The sequence below is a fragment of the Scyliorhinus torazame genome, chromosome 15, assembly GCF_047496885.1.
Source record: "Scyliorhinus torazame isolate Kashiwa2021f chromosome 15, sScyTor2.1, whole genome shotgun sequence".
NCBI classification, from domain to species: Eukaryota; Metazoa; Chordata; class Chondrichthyes; order Carcharhiniformes; family Scyliorhinidae; genus Scyliorhinus; species Scyliorhinus torazame.
In genome coordinates this window covers 132,459,419-132,474,683 of record NC_092721.1, presented here as the reverse complement: position 1 = coordinate 132,474,683, position 15,265 = coordinate 132,459,419, and the positions used below count along the sequence as shown (strand labels likewise).

General features: G+C 48.4%; 1 protein-coding gene across 1 annotated transcript in view; it reads left to right on the top strand.

The window, feature by feature from the left end:
* Window positions 1–15,265, top strand: part of msantd4 (Myb/SANT-like DNA-binding domain containing 4 with coiled-coils) — a 36,865-nt gene that overhangs the window by 8,750 nt on the left and 12,850 nt on the right. Inside the window, exon 2 of the mRNA XM_072476751.1 lies at window positions 14,141–14,609. Coding sequence (XP_072332852.1) covers window positions 14,142–14,609 — 468 coding nt within the window. The 5' untranslated portion in view covers window position 14,141. The remainder of the gene's footprint in view (window positions 1–14,140; window positions 14,610–15,265) is intronic.

Genomic DNA, 15,265 nt, shown 5'->3' with positions numbered 1-15,265 from the left:
GCTGAATCCTGACAGTCTGACCTGTCCCATTAAGCTAAAACCTGCCAATGTGACCTGTCCCTTTGAGCTGAATCCCAACAGTATGACTAGTCCCTTTGAGCTGAATCCTGACAGTGTGACCTGAGCTGAATCCTGACAGTGTGACAAGTCTCTTTGTGCTGAATCCTGACAGTCTGACCTGTCCCTTTGAGCTGAATCCTGCCAGTGTGACCTGTATCGTTGAGCTGAATCCTGCCAGTGTGACCTGTATCTTTGAGCTGAATCCTGACAGTGTAACCTGTCCCTTTGAGCTGAATCGTGAGTCTGACCTGTCCCTTTGAGCTGAATCCTGACAGTGTGACCTGTCCCTTTGAGCTGAATCCTGACAGTGTGACCTGTCCCTTTGAGCTGAATCCTGACAGTCTGACCTGTCCCTTTGAGCTGAATCCCGACAGTCTGTCCTGGCCCTTTGAGCTGAATCCTGAGTGTGACCTGTCCCTTTGAGCTGAATCCTGACAGTGTGACCTGTCCCTTTGAGCTGAATCCTGACAGTGTGACCTGTCCCTTTGAGCTGAATCCTGACAGTCTGACCTGTCCCTTTGAGCTGAATCCCGACAGTCTGATCTGGCCCTTTGAGCTTAATCCTGACAGTGTGACCTGTTCCTTTGAGCTGAATCCTGACAGTCTGACCAGTCCCTTTGAGCTGAATCCTGAGTGTGACCCGTCCCTTTGAGCTGAATCCTGACTGTGACCTGTTCCTTTGAGCTTAATCCCGACAGTGTGACCTATCCCTTTAAGCTGAATCCTGACAGTGTGACCTGTATCTTTGAGCTGAATCCTGACAGTGTGACAAGTCCCTTTGAGCTGAATCCTGACAGTGTGACCTGTCCCTTTGAGCTGAATCGTGAGTCTGACCTGTCCCTTGGAGCTGAATCCTGACAGTCTGACCTGTCCCTTTGAGCTGCATCCTGACAGTCTGACCTGTCCCTTTGAGCTGAATCCTGTCAGTCTGACCTGTCCCTTTGAGCTGAATCCTGACAGTCTGACCTGGCCCTTTGAGCTGAATCCTGACAGTGACCTGTCCCTTTGAGCTGAATCCTGTCAGTCTGACCTGTCCCTTTGAGCTGAATCCTGAGTGTGACCCGTCCCTTTGAGCTGAATCCTGACAGTGTGACCTGTTCCTGTGAGTTGAATCGTGAGTCTGACCTGTCCCTTTGAGCTGAATCCTGACAGTGTGACCTGTCCCTTTGAGCTGAATCCTGAGTGTGACCTGAGCTGAATCCTGACAGTGTGACCTGTCCCTTTGAGCTGAATCGTGAGTCTGACCTGTCCCTTTGAGCTGAATCCTGACAGTGTGACCTGTCCCTTTGAGCTGAATCCTGACAGTTTGACCTGTCCCTTTGAGCTGAATCCTGACAGTCTGACCTGTCCCTTTGAGCTGAATCCTATCAGTCTGACCAGTCCCTTTGAGCTGAATCCTGACAGTGTGACCTGTTCCTTTGAGCTTAATCCCGACAGTGTGATCTATCCCTTTGAGCTGAATACAGACAGTCTGACCTGTCCCTTCGAGCTGAATCCTGACAGTGTGATCTGTCCCTTTGAGCTGAATCCTGACGTGACCTGTCCCTTTGAGCTGAATCCAGACAGTCTGACCTGTCCCTTCGAGTTGAATCCTGACAGTGTGACCTGTATCTTTGAGCTGAATCCTGACAGTCTGACCTGTCCCATTGAGCTGAAACCTGACAGTCTGACCTGTCCCTTCGAGCTGAATCCTGACAGTCTGACCTGTTCCTTTGAGCTTAATCCCGACAGTGTGACCTATCCCTTTGAGCTGAATACAGACAGTCTGACCTGTCCCTTCGAGCTGAATCCTGACAGTGTGATCTGTCCCTTTGAGCTGAATCCTGAGTGTGACCTGTCCCTTTGAGCTGAATCCCGACAGTCTGACCTGTCCCTTTGAGCTGAATCCCGACAGTCTGACCTGTCCCATTGAGCTGAATCCTGACAGTGTGACCTATATCTTTGAGCTGAATCCTGACAGTGTGACCTGTCCCATTGAGCTGAAACCTGCCAATGTGACCTGTCCCTTTGAGCTGAATCCCAACAGTATGACCTGTCCCTTTGAGCTGAATCCCAACAGTATGACCTGTCCCTTTGAGCTGAATCCTGACAGTGTGACCTGTCCCATTGAGCTGAATCCTGACAGTGTGACAAGTCCCTTTGAGCTGAATCCTGACAGTGTGACCTGAGCTGAATCCTGACAGTGTGACCTGTATCTTTGAGCTGAATCCTGACAGTGTAACCTGTCCCTTTGAGCTGAATCATGAGTCTGACCTGTCCCTTTGAGCTGAATCCTGACAGTCTGACCTGGCCCTTTGAGCTGAATCCTGACAGTCTGACCTGTCCCTTTGAGCTGAATCCTGACAGTCTGACCTGTTCCTTTGAGCTTAATCCCGACAGTGTGACCTATCCCTTTGAGCTGAATACAGACAGTCTGACCTGTCCCTTCGAGCTGAATCCTGACAGTGTGACCTGTCCCTTTGAGCTGAATCCTGACAGTCTGACCTGTCCCCTTGAGCTGAATCCTGACAGTCTGACCTGTCCCTTTGAGCTGAATCCTGACAACGTGACCTGTCCCTTTGAGCTGAATCCTGACAGTGTGACATGTCCCTTTGAGCTGAATCTTGGCGTGTGATCTCTGTGCCCTCTTCCTTCTCCCTTTTGAGCTGGTGATTCCTGATATCCTTTATTTTTTTATAGGTTAAATTCTGAATCTTTCATTTGGCGTTGTGTCGCGGTCACTGGGGCTACAATGCCACTACCAAAAGGTGGAAATGCACAGCAGTTCATAAATAAACTGAATGAGAAGGATAGTTTATTGCTCTGTTAGCTTTCCTCTGTTGCAGCTTGGCCATTTAACTGTATTTTCCTTTCGATTGTTGTGCCTAATTTCTTCTAAGTGAGTTGTACTCATGACCTACATCTTCGGTTTATAATGACCAAAATAAATCATGGGAAATATGGGACCCATTAGTGCTCCTCGTTTGGCACTATGCATCCCTTGGAGATCCAACATGACATCTGCAGCGTGCGTGTACAATTTGGGTTGAATTGTGCCAACACTGTGGTGCAGGCTTTACTGCTTGTAGTCAACATCTGTCAGAAGAATAGAGAGCAAGCAGTTCATCATGCCAATCAGCAGGCAACACTGATTTGACATATGGGTACGATTTTGGAGCTCAGCACTATAGCTAATGCCCTCTCTTAACCTCACACAACTGAACACACAGTCAACAGCAGGAAAGACCTCTAACCAGCACTTTTTAAATTGACCATCAACTACTTACTGGCTAGTTGCTGGTTGATTTATTTTGGTGGTTGTTACTATTCTCCTCATGTTTAGAACTTTCTATAGTTGCTTAGAGTTGCAAATGTTTGGAGGGAGTGGTGTAGGTGCTCAAGGAGTTTTTGCTGACTACAAGGCTCCTGCACAAACCAGTTGATGCCAGTCTTGGGTAGACTAGGAGACATTCCCTTGGGACTACAGACCGAACAGAGGCCCCACAAAGCAGGGCAAGCTGCTACAAGAGGGGGGAGGGTGGGGACAAAGATTCAGCCGGAGGCCACATTCACATAGGATATTAAGGAAGCAATTCTACCAGCATCACAACGAGAAACAATGCATGTGACATCTGCGGTTCAATAAGGATGTCCTCACAGAAATCTGCTACCTGCTATAGCCATACCTGCAACCTCAGAGCAAGCAAAGGACTACATTGCCCGTAGGATGCCGGTGCTGGAGCTATTTTCAACATATCAGTTTGCTATCCTGTATTGCGAAAGAGGGTCACTTCAGTAGGTTTGGAAACTTCCCATGGTGCAGATTTATTCGATAATATGCACAATGCTTTGTTGGTGCTGAATGTCAACACTACCCTATAACTAAACTAAAAGGGTTTCTATTCCCTCAAAGTACAGCTAGTAAGTGACCAAAGACAGAGAATGATTCAGGTCAATGCCTTGTATCATTTTGCAGCAGTGTGCTGTGCCAGCTTCATTTGAGCCACCACTGCAAACCAAAGGCCCTAACTGGATCAGAACCCTCACATGCAGAGCAGGCAAAGAATGAAAGCCATGCTGGCCACCTGCGATGTGACACAGTAAAGTAATGTCATGAGATGCTTGCATTGCCTGGATCACCCTCGATAGAGTGAATGTCAGAATTCCTGATGATTTGCTGAATGCTGCACCACCATCCCATCATGAAGGGTCAGCCCCTTGCTATATGGTAAGCATCTGAGCTGGTGACAAGGGAAGGCCGAACTTAGTTCCTTTCTTCCCTGATTGGCTGAAAAGTACATCCAAGTGCACTATCAGTAACCTCAACCTCAATTGGGTATTCACTAACAGCTTCACACCAAACATTCTTGTCACTGACAGAGATAAATACAAAAATAAAAGCCGCCACAAAATGATAAACATTTCAACCCAAATTTATAAATGAAATCATGTTATACTTAATACAAATGTCAACTCAATACCTTTGTGAGTTCCCTTAGTGCCCATCTTCCATGTGGCTTTGCCTGTCCTAGTGCTCGTATGCAGTGCTGCCCTAATGGCTGTAGCATGGATTGGATTGGATTTTGTTTATTGTCACACGTACCGAGGTACAGTGAAAAGTATTTTTCTGCGAGCACTCAACAGACCATTAATTATATGAAAAGAAAAGACATAATAGGGCAACACAAGGTGCACAATGTAACTACATAACCCCAGGCATCAGGTGAAGCATACAGGGGTGTAGTGTTAATGAGGTCAGTCCATAAGGGGGTTGTTTAGGAGTCTGGTAACAGTGGGGAAGAAGCTGTTTTTGAGTCTGTTCGTGTGTGTTCTCAGACTTTTATATCTCCTGCCCGATGGAAAAAGTTGGAAGAGTAAGCCAGGTGGGAGGGGTCTTTGATTATGTTGCCCGCTCTCCCCAGGCAGTGGGAGGTGTAGATGGAGTCAATGGATGGGAGGCAGGTTTGTGTGATGGACTGGGCTGTGTTCACGACTCTCTGAAGTCTTGGGGCGGGAAGTTGCCATACCAGGCTGTGATGCAGCCAAATAGGATGCTTTCTATGGTGTATCTGTAAAAGTTGATAAGAGTTAATGTGGACATGCCAAATTTCCTTAGTTTCCTGAGGAAGTATAGGCGCTGTTGTGCTTTCTTGGTGGTAGCGTTGACGTGGGTGGACCAGGACAGATTTTTGGAAATGTATACCCTTAGGAATTTGAAACTGCTAACCATCTCCACCTCGGCCCCGTTGATGCTGACAGGGGTGTGTACAGTACTTTGCTTCCTGAAGTCAATGACCAGCTCTTTAGTTTTGCTGGCATTGAGGGATAGATTGTTGTCGCTGCACCACTCCACTATTCTCTATCTCCCTCCTGTAATCTGACTCATCATTATTCGAGATCCGGCCCACTATGGTTGTATCGTCAGCAAACTTGTAGATGGAGTTGGAACCAAATTTTGCCACGCAGTCGTGTGTGTACAGGGAGTATAGTAGTGGGCTAAGTATGCAGCCTTGCGGGGCCCCGGTATTGAGGACTATTGTGGAGGAAGCGTTGTTGTTTATTCTTACTGATTGTGGTCTGTGAGCCAGAAAATCGAGGATCCAGTTTCCAGTTGCAGAGTGAGAAGCCAAGTCCTAGGTTTTGGAGCTTTGATATGAGCTTGGTTGGGATTATGGTGTTGAAAGCGGAGCTGTAGTCAATAAATAGGAGTCTCATGTAGGAGTCCTTGTTGTCGAGGTGCTCTTGGGATGAGTGTAGGGTCAGGGAGAGCTCCGGGGACATGTCCACGGCCGGAGGCTGGGCGAGTGCCACGGCGAGGGGGGGGAATGCCTGAAGAGATGGGCCAAGGGTTCGGAGGTCGACCCGCATTGCGGAAGAAAGTGACAGAGGCATCATACTGGTTGTGCACAAAGGTGTTTATTGTGTTTTACAATTCCCCACACCCAGCCCCTTCACCCCCTACCTGCATTTCCCCCCAGGCGCTCTCAGTGATCCTCAATGTGCTTTGCCCTCCTAGTTCTACCACTACGTCTAGGTGTGTCCCCGAGATGCACATCTGAGGTTGAGGCAGCTACTTAGCTCGTCCTGAGGCCTTCGATGCCCCGGCGGGCATCCTCTGGGGACTCTGAGGCCGGAGGGCCCTGGCTCACTTGTCAGCAGCACATGCACAGCTGTCCCACCCTGTACTGTGTGCTGGCTGTGAGATGTGGCCTCATCAGTGGGGTTGAACTTGGGGGAGCTGGTGACCACCGTTGGTCAGTGCCCATAGGGCCCTGGGTTTCACCTTGGGATGGAGGGGCAGCTGGTCCGAGCCCGGCTGCCCCTGCATCATCTGGCTCTGCCAGCCCTGGCGGTTCCCCGTGGTACGCACCATCATGTCGACGCCCTCGGCGATTCTCCCCGGTGATGGGGACATGCTCTGCAAATCCTTGGCAATACCCACCTGTGACTGGGCCAACACCACAGAGACACGGCCATGCCCATCTGAGAGCGGGACATGTCCCGCAGAATCTTATCAAGGTCTGCCTGGTACTGGGTGACAACCCCCAGCGAGGTGGAAATTCTGTCGAAACCTTCAGCCATGGTTGTGACAGACTGCGCGACACCTTATACACCTTCACTCATGATGCCGACGTCGTGCACCAGGCTCTCCACTGCGGTTGCCATGCTAGCAGTGTTGGCCTCGGTGCCTCGCATTGCTGGCGACAGCTCCTGTGCCTGTAGCTTCTGGGATCCTCCTGAGTGACACTGACATCTCCCTCTGAATGTCCCGGCCGCACCCTAACGTCTCCATCAGCTCCGGGTATACCTTGTCCACAGGCTCAGCATCAGGCTGGTACCCAGCTGGGTCCTGGGATCCAGCAGACGTCCGACTGTTTCCTCGCCTGTGGGTTCCTGCCTCCACCTGATGTGCATTAGCAGCAGTGTGGTGCCCACCAGATTGTGTCCCAGAAGCCTGTCCACTAACATTTCCCACCAAGGTGCGTGTATCTGCGCTGGTGGACGGTGGGGATGACGGCTCCGCCGGCTGGAGTTTCTGCGAGAGAATGGACAGGTGATCAGTGGGGGGGATGGATCAGTCCGTAAGATAATAACAACTCACGTTTGCCAGGTCCCTCGGGTGGAGGCCGGTCGTTCCTCAGCTCTGCAGCATCCGCCACCCTCCGCTTTGGTGACCGCCCTGTCCTCTCACCCCAGTCACCTCCAGGGCACGCTTCTCGAAGGTGGTGAAGATTCTGATGGCTGGCACACCACTGCCAGTCGGAGCCCTCTCCCGGCAATTTTGGGAGAGCTTTTCCTGAGGAGCCATAGGGAATCATAGAATCATAGAATTTACAATGCAGAAGGAGACCATTCGGCCCACCGAGTCTGCACCGGCTCTTGGAAAGAGCACCCTACCCAAGCCCACCCTATCCCAGTAACCCCTGTTCCGGTACACCGAGGGAGAATTCAACGTGTCCAATTTACCTAACATCACTCCTTTCAGAACTTGTGGGAGGAAACCGGAGCACGCGGAGGAAACCCACGCACACAGACTCTGCACAGACAGTGATCCAAGCCGGGAATCGAACCTGGGACCCTGGAGCAGTAAAGCAATTGTGCTAACCTCTATGCTACCGTGCTGCCCTCAGAGAGGGCATTGTTAGCTACACGCGTGGTTCACAATGGTGGGAGGGGTGTGTGCGAAGGAAGGGTTGAAGGGGGATAGGGGTGGAGGGAGGGTTGGGGATCGCTTGGAGAGTTGGGGTGGATGCTCCCATGGTGACAGAAAAGTCTCCAGGGGCAGGGGAGGGGGCATTGGTATCTACTCACTCATGCTGTCCGATGTCGGTCATTGACCTTTTTTCGGCACTGGAGGCTAGTCCTCCTGGTCACACTCCCGGTGTTCAGTCGCCGTCACCTCATCCCAGGCAGCATTGGCTGCCCTGTGACTGACCCTCCGGGACCTACGGGGGAACAGGACATCCCTCCTCGCCTCCAGTGTCTAGCAGCCTCCCCATGTCAGTGCCTCCGAATCTTGGGGCCGGTCTCCTCGGCGCCATTGTTGCGAGCTGGCTGGGGTTGGCTGAGCAAGTGCAGCCTAAGTGCTGCTCGACCATGTTAGCAGGGGGCTGGCGAGCACGGTCCTGGCAAATCAGCTTCATTTGCAGCGAGAATACCATGAGGCCTCGTTAAGTGGACCAATTAATGTTCGATAACCTTGCCGGCCTCACTGGGCTGAGCACTGGGAAGCTCCCGACAATTCCCGCTTCCGACCACACTTAGAAATCTTTCCGAAGAATTCATTCCTGAGAGTTCATTCCAGACTTCCCTCCAAGACTTCGAGCACATAATCCAGGCTGAGACTTCCATTATGTAGTAATGGATACATAATTTCACAAATTTGATACATTGGAGTAACTCGGCAATATTACCATGCATGAATAGTATAGAAGAGTTGTCAACCCTTAACATTCTCAACTTTTAATTGTTTTATAAGGTATTCTGGTTAGTGGGCTCCTCACCATTTCAGTACTATGTGTTTAACTAATGTGAGCCTTTGTATGGTGTTTCTAGGATCGGCTTAGATTGAAAAAAGTTGCAATCCTAACCCCTCTCCACCAATACCTGTGAGCCTATTTCATTGCTCACACTAAGGCCTGCATGATCCTACATTTCACTCAACATTGACAAATATCATGATCACTTATGTCGTTTGGCCTCCAGCATTATCAACATCCTTGTCTGTCAGCTCAGCTTGAAGTTAAGGTTGGTCACTCTTAGCAATGTTCAACCATGAGCTGATTTTTATCTCACATCTGGACAATTGCCAAGAGCACTCTTCAGATTTGAAATGATTTGCATCCTCTCCTGCCTCTCATCATTTCACAGCAAGAGAGCGTCATACTCGACTGTTTTCAAGCATGTTTCTTGCAGAAAAGGCCTGTTGAGTAGATTATTTCCTAAAATAAATCTGTCTTAGACGACAGAATGATTTTTGAATAGAATGTGATCTATTTTTAATTTTAAAAAACTTAATTCAATTTATTGAACAATTCAATGTTTTTGGTGCTTTAAGAATACGTGTTTGCAATAACTTGATCAAACTCAAAAAAGTACCAAATTTTATCAGTCTGCTCCACAAGGCGAAAAGACCCAAGTAAACTACTGTGGAATGCTGAAAACTGTTTATCTGCTGATAAGGAAGACCTTGGGCAGGATTGACCTGCTAAGAATGTAAATGGTACAGGACATTCCGAAACCTGATAGTGCGAATGAGAGAATCTGGGAAACCATTCAAATTGATTGGGAACTGAACTTGGCCTTTCCTCCATGGTTTTAGACAAAGAACTCTACCTGCTGTTGGACATTTTGTATTAAGAAGAACAGCAATATCCTGTCAATATTACATCCAGGCCCATTCGTGGAAAAAAGGTCAAAAGATGTTGTAAAATGCCATTAGCTTTTGCAATTGGGATGCAACGTGGTTTATTGCCTGTTAAAAAGAGCCACATCAAATCACTGCCGATCTTACTGGTGTGAGGTTTTTGGCTATTGTTGCTTGCATCTGAAGTAAAGGGATAGTTCTGTGCATACTTTTGTGTAATCTGGGATGATTTACTATCGGATGTTTACTTGTAATCTTTTGCTGATTTTTACGTAAAAGGAACTCAATCAAATAATCTTTGTTTTGCATTGTTTGTGCCACGAGTCAGAAATCTGTAAACAGACTAAAAGAAAGTCTTAATGTGCAGAAAACAACTTTCAATTATCAACAAAAGATTATAGATGCTGAAGATGTGTATGTACATTGCATGACAGCGTGATGTGTCTGTAACTGATAACAACAAATGTCTATCCCATTGTGGCTGGTTGGAGAAATTGTACTGGGGCCCCCAGTCAATAGATTATCCCTGGCTTAATGCATGTTCTCAGAAACTTGGTTGTGATACTCAAAACATATTCTCTGCAATAGTATTGTCTGGGAAAGCATTTGATAAGGTGCCACACAAAAGGCTACTTCGCAAGATAGGAGCTCATGGTATTGGAGGTAATATTCTGGCATGGACAGAGGATTGGCTAACTAACAGGAAGCTGCGAGTAACGATAAGGGGGTCTTTCTCAGGTTGTTGGAAGGCAGTGTCCAGTGGAGTGCCAGGGATCAGTGCTGGCGCAGCAGCTCTTCACAATATACATTCATGATTTGGAGGAAGGAACAGGCTGTACTCTGGTCAGATTTCCAGATAATACAAAGGTGGGAGGGAAGGTAGGTTTTAAGGATATAAGTGGTTTATAACAACTCACGTTTGACAGGTCCACTGGGTGGAGCCCAGTGGTTCATCACCTCTGCGTGTGTGACCATCCTGTCCTCAGCCCCCCCACTCACCTCCATGGCACGCTCCTCGAAGGAGGTGAGGATTCTTAAGTCCAACACCCCTCCGCCAGTCTGAACCCTCTCCCGACAATTATGGGAGAGCTTTTCCTGAGGAGACACAGAGAGGGCATTGTTAGCCATACGTGTGGTTCACAGTGGTGGAAGGGATGTGTGAAGGGAGGGTTGTGGGGGTCGCAGGGGGATATGGGGGGGGGTTGAAGCTCCTTTGGAGGGGCGGTAGGGGGCGTTGGTATCTACTCACTCGTGCTGCCCGGCGTAGGTCGTTGACCTTCTTACGGCACTGGAGGCCAGTCCTCCTGGTCACACTCCTTGAGCTCACTGCTGCCACCACCTCATCCTAGGCAGCACTGGCTGCCTTGTGGCTGACTCTCCTGGACCCTCTGGGGAACAGGACATCCCTCCTGGCCTCCTCGGCGTCTAGCAGCCTCCCCAGATCTGCGTCCCGAATCTTGGGGCTCGTCTCTTCAGCGCATTTTTGTGAGCTGGCTGGGGTTGGCTGAGCAAGTGCAGCTTATGTGTTGCTTGACCCTGTGGCGGGGTGCCCCCATTCCAGGGCGAGGGTCAGGGAGCCACCTGCACTATCCCTGACCACCTAGGGGTCTCCGATAGCCCAGGAGACACTCTGGATGCCGTTCCGCCTGTTCCATGTTTGTGTGGACCAGTGCAGAACGGCGCCCGGCTGCGGCCTCGCTGGGGGGGCGGTAGATCCCGGGATATCAGTTTAAAATCGACTTTGGAGCATGCCATTTGGTCCCGCCCCTTTTGGCCGTAATTCTGACTCCGACGCCTCGCTGGACTTTGTAGATGCCGCAAGGCGTGAAGGCTGCCAGGAAACCCGTGGGAGGTCTCTCCCAGCATCCACCAGCCACACTCGAGCGAGAGCGCAACACGGCCGGTGGATCGCGCCCTGTACGTTTTCAAGTAGCAGTTAGATATAGCACTTCGGGAGAAGGGAATCAAAGGATATGGGGGGGGGGGGAGCAGGATTAGACTATGGAGTTGGATAATCAGCCATGATCATAATGAACGGGATGAATGGGGGAGCAGGCTCGAAGGGCCGAGTGGCCTATTTTTTATGTTTTTGTGTTAAGTGAGTGGGAAGAAAAATGACAAATAGAATTCAATGTGGGAAAATGTGAGAAGATGGATTATTATTATTATTTAAATGGAGAGAGGCTGCAGAAAGCTAGAAAGGGACTTGGGCATCCTTGTTCATGAAACCCAGAAAGCTAGCATATAGGTGCAGAAGGTAATAGGAAAGTCAAATGGAATACTGGCTTTTATTTCAAGGGGACTGGAGTATAAAAGTGAAGAGGTGTTGCTACAACTGTACAAGGTATGAGTGAGGTCACATTTAGAATACTGTATACAATTTTGGTCCCCTTATTTAAGGAAAGATACATTGGGCGGGGTTTAACGAAATGGGAACAAAGTCCCATTGCATGCAACATTATAAAACGGCACTCACTGCACGGCAGAGGCCGCACCTTGGACCATTTTGTGCTGAGGAACTCCTCAGTGAAGCGAGATCGGGATAAGGCGTCCCAATTTCTGGAGCACCCAAAGCGATCCCCGAACACGCCCCCAAGCCGCAACACACTATGGGAGAGTCCCCAGCCCCTCCCCCTGAACCCTGCCAACACCCGCACAGGGCACCCCAAGCCTGATCACCATCGTGCAAAAGATGCCAGCTTGGCACCTTGGTGAGGTCAACGTTGCACACTAGCAATGTCCCTTCCATTTGCAGTGACACCTGAGCACCTTGGCAGTGCCAAGATAGCACCCAGCTGGCCCTGCCAGGGTACCCAGGTGGCACCAGCAGTGCCAGGGTGCCACCCTACTCAGAGGGCATGCACCTGGGGGCTTCTGGTCCCCTGGGAGACCCTCACAAATGCTGTTCCATCTGGTCCCTGTTTGTGGAGACCAGAACTGAACGGCTCTGGCCCAAGGTCTCTGAGGCAAAGGGGATAGATCCCAATGCCTCGGGAATCTGCACATTAAAGTGAGACTAGCTGTCTCGTTTTGATATGCAAGTTTGCCTAAACGTGATCCTGTCCAAAATGGGCAAGATTCACGTAGTGTTGCATCCGTCCAATTCAGATAGTTCAACCAGCTCCTTAAAGTTTACCCAGATGTCTTTATTTCTGAGTAGAACAAAGTACAGACAAGGATATAATGTAACACACTTTATTAAATATAGTTAACCCGTAAATCACCCACTATACATACAAGAAACCCAAGGATTCAACTATACTACCCATAAAGGTGGTTTGGTAAGTTGTAGATCCGATCCCCGATTCCCTCTGGTTCCTCTTTGCAATGGTGATTCTCGCTGGCTGTTTCTTGCTTGCTTGCTTATTTTGCTTCAAGTCTTTGCTTGTCTTCCGCTTGCTCTGCTCCCTTTGCCTCTGGTGTCTCTGAGATGCCTAACTTTATCCCCCTCCACTCGCTTTTCCAGAAACTTCTCTGGTTTCCGGCCAATGAGGTCTCGGGAGGGGGTTCCCAGCAGCCAATGGTCCGGTTGATGACTGTTTGACAGGCCACCTGAGCCCGCCCCAGATATCCCATCCCTGGTGGTGTGGGCTGCACATAACTTGTTTCCATATAAGGCAACAATAGATACTCTCGGTGACAGAAAGTCTGGCTCGATCTGGGCTATGAACAACAGACTTCCTGAGGTTTGACTGCAGTATGATTTTAAAATGACCACAGTAGCAACATCTCGAGAGATCTAACGCGATCTCGTGAGGCATTGCAAGCTGGCTAGATCCCAGGAGCGGGGTCTCCTGGCATCTATCGACCACGCTGCTGTGGCGAGCTGCTTCTAGGTTATGGAGATAAGGCAGGAAAGTGGACTTAGTGAGTGTTAGATCAGCCATGATCTTATTAAATGCCGGAGTAGGCTCGAAGGGCTGAATGGTTTTACTCCTGTTCCTATTATAGTCGCATAAAACAGTCCTACGGTGCTCTGAAAGCATGGCTAAAAATAAGGGTTTGGGGAACTGGATGTGAGGTGACAAGGCAAAGATCGTAACAGCTGAATGATTTCCTGCAATGGTCGAGCACAGACAGGAAGAGTTGATGATAGTACAGTGCAAAATAGGGGAGAATGCATACAAGAAGATAAGTAGTAAAGATCATTAAGATAGATTGGAGGAAATGCATGGAAAACCATATGTTGGGGCACAGGGAGCTAGTGGAACTTGGAGAAGATGGAGTTGTGAGCCTTAGTGCAGGTGAGGACATGGACTGTCTGATGAGTTGATACATGGAGGGGGTTGGGATGGAATGGAGGAGGGCAATGTTAGTGTCGAAGTTACATAACAAGACTATAGGACAGACTCCATGGACCAGTTGTTCGTTACCATCCCCTTTTCATAGCTTTAATATTACTGGGTGTTGGAGAAGTGCAGTCTTGAGATGCAAGAATTCAGTTTTGGTATTGGAGATGAGCTCGGTTCAGGTAGCATGGCAAGGTTATGCACTTCCTGACCCTGTTTGTGATGACACCCAGACCGGTTGATATGCTCCTGGTCAGAGACACAGAAAAGTTGGAGGTAGCTGAGAAAATCTAACAGTGATGTCCACATTCCATAAAGTTGATTGATATTTTGTAAAACTCGTTCACCAAGTCTGTCAGGTTGTTTCACTTGCACAAGTCTTCATGTCCTCTCTATGAAGCCTTAAGAATTAAAAAAAATAATTGTTTCTCAAATCTATTTTTAGAATGAAACAATTCAAGAGGAAGAGAAAAAGCAATTTTACAATGAAGGAAACCGAAACCTTGTTGAAGGAAGTGGAGGACCGACGAGATATAATTTATACCCAGCAACATGATGCAATAACCAATGAGTTAAAATGGATGGCTTGGAAGGAGATAGCAGAAAAAGTCAGTGCTGCAAGTGGTGGTGAACAACGCACTGCATATGAAGTGAAGAAGAAATATACTGATTTGAAATGTTACCTGAAGAAAAGAGGGGAATGCTTGGATCGGATGGAAGCCATGATGACTGGCTGTAGTCCGACTTCATTGCATGGTTTTAACCACAATGCTGTCAATGGCGAAACATCTTGTAAGTTTGAAGATTCACTATTGATTGACGATCCCAATAGGCCTCTTTGTGTAGTTAAAGTAGAAGATGGTGATGATCACGAAGAAGAAGAGGAGGAGGAACAGGAACTGCAAAATACAGAGGTTTGGTCATTAATTATTTGAGAACGATCTAAGAGGAGAGATGAAGGTGATTAGGTTTCTGGCAAATGTGTGTTCTTTCCCCAACATAGTAGAAAAGAATCATGTGTAGCAGGTTCAGTGATACAATGATTTGAATACAATTGATGTTGCACTCATTTATGAGCATGGAAGTGGAGTTCTAGAGCAGAACTGGCCACATATTCACCAGCAAGGTGGAGGTATGCCAGTTCCTTTCTTCTCCTATCCACTCCAAGCATTCTTCCCTATTTGTTTAATCTTCCATATGCCATCAGAAAGATTCAGTGCAGAGTGTTCGACGTTTTAGTTGCTGTGATATGAAGAGTCTAAAGTTCTGTTCCTTTTTCACAAACACACATTTATTTCATTCCAACAGCCTTTGCACAAAACTCTAACTATACATCACCTGACAGAGGCCACCTGAAGCCCCTTTACATATCAGTGTCAATTAATGGATACTTAACATAAATGAGACAACTAATTTCAATGTCTCTTAACCCATTACCTAACAGTCTTCCTTTCCTTGGTGAAAAAAAATAATTAGGTGAAAACAAAATTTCAAGAAACTCAAAAACACACACCTGGGGCGAAATTCTCCCCCAACGGCGCGATGTCCGCCGACTGGCGCCAAAAATGGC